At 50.5% G+C, this 9625-nt stretch overlaps 1 protein-coding gene across 1 annotated transcript in view; it reads left to right on the forward strand.

Annotated features, from left to right (window-relative positions):
* The window catches only part of DNHD1 (dynein heavy chain domain 1), an 83555-nt gene extending 76470 nt beyond the window's left edge, over positions 1 to 7085 (forward strand). Inside the window, exons 33-43 of the mRNA XM_030828751.1 lie at positions 752 to 1048; positions 1298 to 1450; positions 1644 to 1822; positions 1952 to 2917; positions 3113 to 3299; positions 3511 to 3633; positions 3722 to 3923; positions 5068 to 5159; positions 5306 to 5455; positions 5677 to 6482; positions 6696 to 7085. Coding sequence (XP_030684611.1) covers positions 752 to 1048; positions 1298 to 1450; positions 1644 to 1822; positions 1952 to 2917; positions 3113 to 3299; positions 3511 to 3633; positions 3722 to 3923; positions 5068 to 5159; positions 5306 to 5455; positions 5677 to 6482; positions 6696 to 7046 — 3506 coding nt within the window. The 3' untranslated portion in view covers positions 7047 to 7085. The remainder of the gene's footprint in view (positions 1 to 751; positions 1049 to 1297; positions 1451 to 1643; positions 1823 to 1951; positions 2918 to 3112; positions 3300 to 3510; positions 3634 to 3721; positions 3924 to 5067; positions 5160 to 5305; positions 5456 to 5676; positions 6483 to 6695) is intronic.
* The last annotated feature ends 2540 nt before the right edge of the window (positions 7086 to 9625 follow it).

Below are 9625 nucleotides of genomic sequence, written 5' to 3' on the forward strand. Positions count from 1 at the left end.
GAATAAATTTGGTCACATTTATTTTTTTCTCTTTATTACAATGATTCTGAATCTACATGACTTATTGGTTCATGATCTTCCACTTCCCTGGTCTACTCAGCACTACCCAAATTTATCCAATGTTCAGAAATCCTGGGGAATATTTCTGTTGGCTCTGTTTGGATCGGGGACCCATCTGGGTGGAGTATGGGAAGGAACATTTTCTAGGAAAAGGAATAGAGTGTTTATTTCCCAGAAGAAGAGGCTGGGGATTGAGTTTGTGAGAAAAATGTGACCTTATTTGGAAAGGGGTCCTTTCAGATGTAATTAAGTTAAGGACTTCGAATGAGATCTCCCTGATTCTTATCCAGATGGGCCCTAAATCCCGCAAGTGCCCTTACAAGAGGCAGAAGAAAAGGCATAGAAAATACAGAAGAGAGGCTATGTGAAGATAGAGGATGAGTAGGATCCCTCCCTGGAATTTTAGAGTAATAATTTTGATAGCCAACATTTATTGAGTGCTTACTATGTGCACATCTAAGTGTTTTCTATGTATCATTTCATTTAATCTTCACAGTAACCCTATGAGGTTGCCACTAATATCAACCCCATTTTGCAGATAAGAAAATTGAGTCATAGAGAGCTTAAGCAACTTTCCTAAGATGTGTTCCTGCAGATCTTCCCTCATGAAATGGAGCCCTTGAGTGAACTCCTCCCCTAAGGAGTCTGATTCCTCCCCTAAGAAGAGCTCCTCTGAATCTTTCTGCCCCAGGGAAAGGCCTCATGAGAAATCAAAACAGAGAGAGTAAAACGGACATGAAAGAGGAAGATGATGAGAGTGAAGACAGTAATGAGGCTAAGGACCAGACAAAAGAGCAGAAGGCAGAGGAAAGAAAAAATGAGCAGGAGAAAGAGCAGGAGGAAAATGAAGAGAAAGAGGAGGAGAAGACAGAGAGCCAGGGGTCAAAGCCAGCCTATGAGACTCAGCTTCCATCTCTTCCCTACCTTAGTGTTCTTTCAGGTGCTGACCCAGAGCTGGGTTCTCAGCTCCAGGAGGCAGCTGCTTGTGGTGAGAACTGGTCCCCACCTACCCTGGCCCCTTTTTGACTCGCCCCATTCTGTGACCCCACAGGCCTCCCCCACCTCAGTCTAACTTCAGTTCCCATCCTTCATCCCGGGCACTAACTGTATTTAAGCGTCATGTGGGAACCCTCCTATCAGCCACAGGGAAGCTGGTCAGAGCCAGACCTCGTGCCTGGGGAATGGGGATCATGGGTGCTGGCATTGTGGGTAGGGTGCCTTTGCCTCCCTCTCACAGGCCTGCCTGTGCTACTGACCAATGTGGAGCTGGGTCTAGGGTGCCAAGAACTGCAATGGCTGCTGCAGCGGGAACAGCTGAGACCACCCCAGGTGCAGCCTGGCTTCTGTCTGTATCTCAGCACCACCCTCTCCCTCTGTGCCATGGAAAAAGGTGAGGCCCAGAGGGCAAACTGCCAGTACAGTTGTGTGGACACACTAGGCCCTCAGCACCAGCCCTAAGAGGGCTTCACTCAACCTGGCCCAGAGGAGGCACAGGTCTATAGCAGGGAGCCATTCTCCCTGTCTGCTCTACCCCCTGGCTCTGCCAAGGGGAAGAGGTTAAGCATCTCCCATGTTACCCCAAGTGCTAGGTTGTGAACTGCTAAAGGGGCTGAATGTGCTGGATCTGGGCCTCAACATGGAAGTACTGGAAGAACAGATGCTGCATGAAATCTTGTGCAGAGAGTGTCCTGAGCTCGAGACCCGCTGGCAGGACCTAAAGATCAGAACCCTAGATACCTGCAAGGCTGTGAAGGCTGCTGAGGTGCTTGGGGGCTCAGTCTGTGGGTTGAGATGAGCACTGGATGGACCTGGGTAAGGGGGTGGAGATGAATGTAGATGTTTGGGGACTGTGGGAGAGGGCCAGATCCATCCAACAAATGAGTGTATGCAGGAGCGGCTGTTGACGATGCTGCTGTTCCAGAATCCAAAGCATCAGAAGCCAGCCAAGTTTCTGCGGAACATGGTGAGGGCCCAGGGAAAGCTATGCCAGCTGCGTGCTCATTTTGAAGAGCTAGAAGGGCAGAAACTACGGGAGATGGTATCGTGGGCACCCTATCGGCCTGTGGTTTGGCATGGAATGGCCATGGTAAAGGCCCTAAGCCAACTGCAGAACCTGCTGCCACTTTTCTGTATGAGCCCAGAGAACTGGCTGGCAGTCACCAAGCAGGCTCTGGACAGCATGAAGCCACGTGAGATTAATCACGGGGAGGATCTGGCCAGCCATCTACTGCAACTGAGAGCACACCTGACCCGCCAGCTGCTGGGCAGCACTGTGACTGCACTGGGCCTTACCCAAGTACCCTTGGTGGGTGCATTGGGCGCTTTGGCTCTGCTGCAAGTGACAGGGAAAGCATCAGAGCTGGAAAGACTGGCACTCTGGCCTGGACTAGCAGCCTCTCCCAGCACAGTCCACAGCAAGCCAGTCTCAGGTGTGGCTCGACCGGCCTGGCTTGGGCCAAAAGCCTGGCATGAATGTGAGATGTTAGAGCTGCTGCCCCCATTTGTTGGCCTGTGTGCCTCCCTGGCAGGCCACTCCAGTGCTTGGCAGGCTTACCTGTCACTGTCATCCACGGTGCTGGGCCCTGCACCTGGGCCTGGGCCTGAGCCACTCAGCCTCCTCCAGAAGCTGATCCTGTGGCGCGTTCTGCAACCTGAGTGCCTGGCAGGTGCCCTGGCAGACTTCACCACTAGCCTCCTGGGTCGGCCCCTGGATGAAAACATGTGCACTCCCACCATGCCCTTTAAACATAGTCAGGCTACTCAGCCCATGCTGATCTTGTTGCCACCGCCTGGCCACCCCTCAGCCACTCTGCATCCTCTGACTGTCATCCAGAAACTGGCTGCCAAGTATCAGCAGGTTTGAACCTAGTTTCTTGGCCACAGAGTGAGCGGGCTCCTATGGGCTGGGGTGTGCGGGACCCCCTCCAAGCATTTTCATGGATCTTTCTGTACTACTCAGAGACTTTTGGGATCCTGGTAGCATTAGTTTGGGTCCCTCGGGTCACCCTAGGATCACTTTGAGTCATGCTGCCATCTCTTTTTTGGTCCCCAGGGGCAGAAGCAACTGCAGGTGATAGCCCTGGGCTCTGAAGCCTGGGACCCAGTCTCAGTTGTGGTCAGCACTCTATCCCAGGCTATGTATGAGGGGCACTGGCTGGTGCTGGACAACTGTCATCTGATGCCCCATTGGCCGAAAGAGCTGCTACAGCTCTTGCTGGAACTGTTAGGCAGAGCCAAGGGTGAGTTTATTGCCTAGATTGGCTTCCAGGATCCTATCCTACACTTGGGCCTTAGCTTGAAATCTCAGGCCTCATGGCCAGTGACCTGGCACCAAACTTGTCCACTTGGCCTTGTATCTGACTCCTGACACCCCTAACCTCAAGTCTGATCCCTAGACTTCTGCCTGACCCTTTATCCAAGGACTGATCTCAGACCCTTGTCTGACTCTAGTGGTTGCAGACCTGGAATCAGAACAGCTTTTAGACCAACCTGAAAGCAGGAATGTAAGCACTGTTCACAGAGATTTTCGTCTTTGGCTTATTGTGCCTGCAGAGTCTAGTGCTTCTTTGCCAGGTGAGGAACTTAACCCCCTACAGGCTCTCAAATTGGAAGTGGGAGGGCAACTGTGCTGTGCTGACTCAGCACTCTCCTTTCTCCCCAGCTGTGCTGACCCAGCACTTCATGCCTGTTTTCTGGAACCAGTCCCTGGAGCTGGGCCATGTTTTGATTGACAGTGTGGAGCTAGCCCAGCAAGTACCCTACATGCAACCCCCCACCCAGGCACTACCTCTGCTCCTCCTCCATGGCCTCCTGCTATACCGGCAGCTCTATGGAACAAGGCTGCAGGCACACAGGGGGCGCTGGTGAGGGACCCCACCCATTCCTGCTCAGTCAATCACGCAACAAACATTGAGTATCTTCCATATGCTGGGATGAGTAAAACTAATTCATCTTTGGAAGCTCCAAAGAGCAAGGGCAAGGGGAAGTCAAGGAAGGCTTCTCCGAAGACTTTGAGATTTTACTTTGAATTGAGTCTTAAAAGCAGAGGCAAATCAGGTAGAGATGGACCTTTCTGAGCAGAGGGACCTAAACTCAGCAGAAAGGAGGAGACTTGAGTGTGGTTGACGTGGACATGCTAGGTGTTGAGGAGGGAGAAGTAAGGCTCATTATAAAGGGCCTTTAAGACTAGGGCAAGGTAGGCCAGGCGCGGTGGCTCATGCCTGTAATCCCAGCACTTTGGGAGGCCAAGGCGGGTGGATCACGAGGTCAGGACATTGTGACCATCCTGGCTAACACGGTGAAACCCCATCTGTACTAAAAATACAAAAACTTAGCCAGACATGGTGGCAGGTGCCTGTAGTCCCAGCTACTTGGGAGGCTGAGGCAAGAGAATGCGTGAACCTGGGAGGTGGAGCTTGCAGTGAGCCGAGATTGCACCACTGCACTCCAGCCTGGGCGACAGGGCGAGACTCTGTCTCGAAAAAAGAAGACTAGGGCAAGGTGCCTGATTTTATCCTGAAGACAGTGGGAAGCCACTGAAGGGTTTTAAGTAGAAGAAGATACAATATCCTTTTTGTGTGTTGGAAAGATCACTCTGGATGCAACGCGGAGAATGGACCAGAAGAGGCAGGACTGGGGGCAAGCAGAGCAGTTTTAGGAGACTCTGGAAGTCTCCAGGGAAGAAATTGTGGTATGGGTGGTAGGGTGGTAGCCATGGAAGGGATAGAGAATAAATATGGGGTGAAGAGGAAGGAGGAGTCAAGGATGACTCTCAGATTTTTGCTTTAGATAATTGGGTGGCTGGCGGTACCTCTCACTGAAATAGGAGGTGGAACAGGTTTTATGGGGGGGGAAATGATGATTTCAGTTGAAAGCAAGTTGTATTTGAGGTGCCAAGTGGCAATGAACCTGAAGCTCAAGAGAGAGGTTTCAAATGAAGAAAAGACTTGACAGTCTTCAGCATATAGATGATAATGTGAAACCCTGCTTTCCACTCCCCTTCTCTAGGAGTCAAGGGACTCTAACCCAGGTTCTTCAGACCCAAGATCAGCTGTGGGCAAGTCTTAGCAATCCCCGTGCTGCCATGCAAGAGCTGGCTGGTGAGACCCTTCCTCTCCCCCTTGGAGTCATCAGCCCCCAGGAAAGCCCGGAAGAGGGTGGGGGTGGGATATAATTCACAGCTTTGGTTTTGGGGGTGGTGGAAACTGAAGGTACTGGAACTGAGAGACTCTAACCTCATCTTCAGCTTCAGTTTTCTACGGGGGTCCTCTGGGGGACACTGAGGACAGGGAGGCCCTGATTAGCCTCACACAAGCCTGCCTGAGCCCCAGTAGCGGGAGCTGGGTCCAGCCACACACACCCCAGTCTTTGCTGGCCACGCTCATGCCCCTCCCAGGTAAGCCTCACTCAGGTATCTGTTTTGGGGTAGGGAATAGTGCAATGCAATGCCACCCCCCATAGAAATGTGGACAGCAGTCTCAATAAAGGTATATGAGGGGGTAATACCCATACTGTTATGGGGGTGATGGCAGTAAAGGATCAGAGGAAGGCCTACTCTCTCGAGTCTAGGGTGGGGAGAGTCCATCTTGTCCCTCACCCCTCACCTCTATCCCCAAGAGCTAAGGGAGCTGGATGCAATGGCAGAGTGCAAGGCCCAGATGCACCTACTGCCCTCACCACCTGAACCCCGGCTCTGCGGACTGAGTGAGGGCGCCCAAGCCTGGCTGTTGCGACGCCAGAGTCGCGCTCTCTTGAGTGCGCTGCAGCGGAGTTCACCCGTGTGGGTTCCTGAGTCTCGAAGAGGCGCCCAGCTCGCGGAAAGGCGACTGCGGCAACGCCTAGTGCAAGTTAACCGGAGGCTGGAATCACTGCAGGACCTGCTGACCCACGTGGTTCGCCAAGACGAGTCTGGCGCCCCGTGGTCAGTGCTGGGGCCGAATGCGCGGCGGCCTCTGGAGGGCGTCTTAGAGACCGAGGCTCTAGAACTGAGCCAGTTGGTGGGCACGCTACAACGCGACCTTGATTGCCTGTTGCAGCAGCTGAAGGGCGCACCCCCGTGCCCCTCCCGCCGCTGTGCTGCGGTGGCCCACGCTCTCTGGACTGGCCGCCTACCCTTGCCTTGGCGACCTCATGCGCCGGCCGGTCCGCAGCCGCCCTGGCACTGGCTGCGACAGTTGTCGCGCCGTGGGCAACTGTTGGTTCGTTACTTGGGCGTGGGCGCGGACCCGAGCAGTGATGTACCAGAGCGCGTCTTTCACCTGTCAGCCTTTCGCCACCCGCGCCGCCTGCTGCTGGCATTGCGCGGGGAAGCTGCCCTGGACCAGAATGTGCCCAGCTCGAATTTCCCTGGTAGCCGAGGCTCAGTCTCCAGTCAGATCCAGTATAAACATCTGGAGATGAACAGCAACCCTCTGCACCTCAGGGTATCTTTGCGCCGCCCCTCCTTCGCAGTTCCAGTCCCCTCGAAGTCTCTAATTACACCTCGCAGTTACCCCTTCTTGGTGATCTTGCCCCTCGGCAACCCTGCTAGCTTCTCTGATCTCGCTCCACCACGACCTCCCACCCCCTAACCCCCACTCCCCACCTGCCACCTCCCAGCTTCCTAGCCTTGCCTGACCAGCTTCTGACGCTTCCAGGTGGAGAATGGTCCAAACCCCACGGTTCCAGAGAGAGGACTGCTGCTGATCGGGCTACAGGTCCTACATGCGGAGTGGAACCCAATAGCTGGAGCCTTGCAGGACAGTCCTTCCAGCCAACCCAGCCCTCTGCCTCCTGTCAGCATCAGCACACAGGCCCCGGGCACCAGTGACCTGCCACCGCCAGCCAACCTGACTGTGTACTCCTGTCCTGTGTACATGGGAGGGCCCCTTGGCACCGCTAAGCTGCAGAGCAGGAACATCGTGATGCATCTGCCCTTACCCACCAAGCTCACCCCCAACACCTGTGTCCAAAGGAGGGTCCATGTGTGCAGCCCACCCCTGTCTTGAGCCCGTCTACCAAAATAAAGTTGTAGTGATTCCATGAAAGATTTCTGAGATATGGGGGTAGAGTAGGGTGTGTGCACACCAAGAAGGCAGAATGTGACACACTAGGGGAAAGGTATAGTGTGCATAACTGAGAAAAGAGGAGGTATATTCACACTGAAGGTAGAAGAGGGCATGTGCCTGGCAGCTAGGAAGGGGAAAGTGTGGGTACACTTGGGGTGGGGTAGGGCTTGGTGTTAATCGCGTATCTAAGAAGCTAGGCAGACCCAGCAGTGTCTGACACACAGAATCCTAAATCCTTGCCCCGCTGTCTACTGTGGTCTCAGCACTTGTGCTAAATCCACAAGGGATATGTTTGAAAGGAGAACGTTAGCACTCAAAATTCTTTCTTAAGGCATTTAGTGGTGTTCTTGGCAATGCCTCAATCCTGCCCTACCACTCATTCCTCTCCTATGGTGGATTCTCTCAATGAATCATGCATATGAAAAAAGCCAAGTAAGATACAAGGTCCCATGTTCATTCAACAATTATTCATTGAGCACTCCTTGGAACCAGGTATTCTTCTATGTGCTAATAAGGTTATTCTAATGTAGGGCAACAGGCAATAAAAGGCCAACATATAAATAATTTTGATGATTTTGAAGTCCTATAAAGAAAACAAAATAGACGGATGCGTCAAGAGGGTATGTGATGAGAGGGGAGCAGTTAGTATAATTTGAGCGGTCAGGGAAGCTTTCTGCATATTTGAAAGTAGCTATTTAAAGATCTAGAAGGAATATTCATTCAGGTAGAGCCCTCAGTAGGTACAAAAGTCTTGAGGCAGGAACAACCTTGAAGTGTTCAAGAAACAGAGTATGCAGCCAGAGCATGGTGAGTGAGGGGCAGAGTGACCCAAAATGATGGAAACATATAGAAAGGGGTGGCTCACATGGTCATGGTAATGAGCTTGTATTTTTCAAAAATATAATGAGAATGTATTGTCAAATAGTAGGTGGGAGAGCATATGATCTAATTTGCGTTTTTTCAAAGGTCACTCTGCCTGTTCTATGGTGGATGGATGCTAGAAAAGCCAGGGTAACAAGGCGGAAGATCTATTTGGACCCAACTGAAGTAATTCGAGTAAGGGATAATGGAGTTTGGGCAAGGGTCTTAACAATAGAGATGAAGAATTGACAGATTTAAGAAATATTCTGGAGGTAAAACCAGCAGGACTGACAGAATGGATGTGGAGAATAAAAGAAGAGGAAGAATCTAGGGTGATTTGGATTTTAAGCTTGAGAAACTAGGTGTATCATGTGTCATTAACTGAGATGGGAAATTTGAGGGAGCAAGCAGCTGGAGCTAAGGAATCAAGAGTTCTGCTCCTTTGATATTTTCTGTTATTATTAGTTGCATGACTGCATGCTATGCCAGGGCGAGCCTGTCCGACAAAAGTTGAGTTAGAGTATGACAGAACTAAAGGCCTATATGAGCTTCACTCCTTGCCCCCAAGCATCAAAACTTACGTAGTATTAATAAACTTAGCTCCCTTGCTCTATGGCTAGGTACCACATGGTGGGAGGAAATGCAAACAGAAGTGTACACAGGCATACCTTGAAGCTATTGTGGGTTTGGTTCCAGACCACCACAATAAGGCGAATATTGCAATACAGCAAGTCACATGAACTTTTTGGTTTCCCACTGCATATGGGTTACATTTACACTATATTGTAGTCTATTAAGCATGACATAGCATTACGTTAAGTTAAAAAAAAAACAAGATATACCAGCCTGGCCAACATGGCGAAACCCTGTCTCTACTAAAAATACAAAAATTAGCCAGGTGTGGTGACAGGCACCTGTAATCCCAGCTTCTCAGGAGACTGAGGCAGCAGAAGAATCTCTTGAACCCGGGAGGTGGAGGTTGCAGTGAGCTGAGATTGCACCACTGTACTCCAGCCTGGGTGACAGAGCAAGACCCTGTCTAAAAAAAAAAAAATTGCACACCTTAGTTTAAAAATACTTTATTGCTAAAAATGCTAATAATCATCTGAGCCTTCAGCAAATAGTAATCTTTTGCTAGTAATCTTTTTTGCCTTAATATTGATAGCTGCTGATCAGGGTGGTGACTGCTGAAGGCTGTGGCAATTTCTTAAAAGAAGACAACAGTGAATATGAGTCCACATCAATGGACTCATATTTTCATGAAGAATTTGTCTGTGGCATGTGATGGTGTTTTACAGCATTTTACCTACAGAACTTATTTCAAAATTGGAGTTAATCCTCTCAAACCCTGCTGTTCCTTTATTAACTAAGTTTATGTAATATTCTAAATCATTTGTTGTCATTTCAACAATGTACACAGCATCAGAAGTATAGATTCCATCTCAAGAAACCACTTTCTTTGCTCATCCATAAGAGCAACTGCTCACCCATTCAAGTTTTATCATGAGATTGCAGTAACTCAGTTATACCTTCAGGCTCCACTTCTTATTCTAATTCTCTTGCTGCTTCCACCACATCTGCAGTTACTTCCTCCAATGAAGTCTTGAACTCCTCAAAATCATCCATTAGAGTTGAATCGACTTCTTCCAAACTCCTGT

The sequence above is a fragment of the Nomascus leucogenys genome, chromosome 15 (assembly GCF_006542625.1).
Source record: "Nomascus leucogenys isolate Asia chromosome 15, Asia_NLE_v1, whole genome shotgun sequence".
In the NCBI taxonomy this organism is placed as follows: domain Eukaryota; kingdom Metazoa; phylum Chordata; class Mammalia; order Primates; family Hylobatidae; genus Nomascus; species Nomascus leucogenys.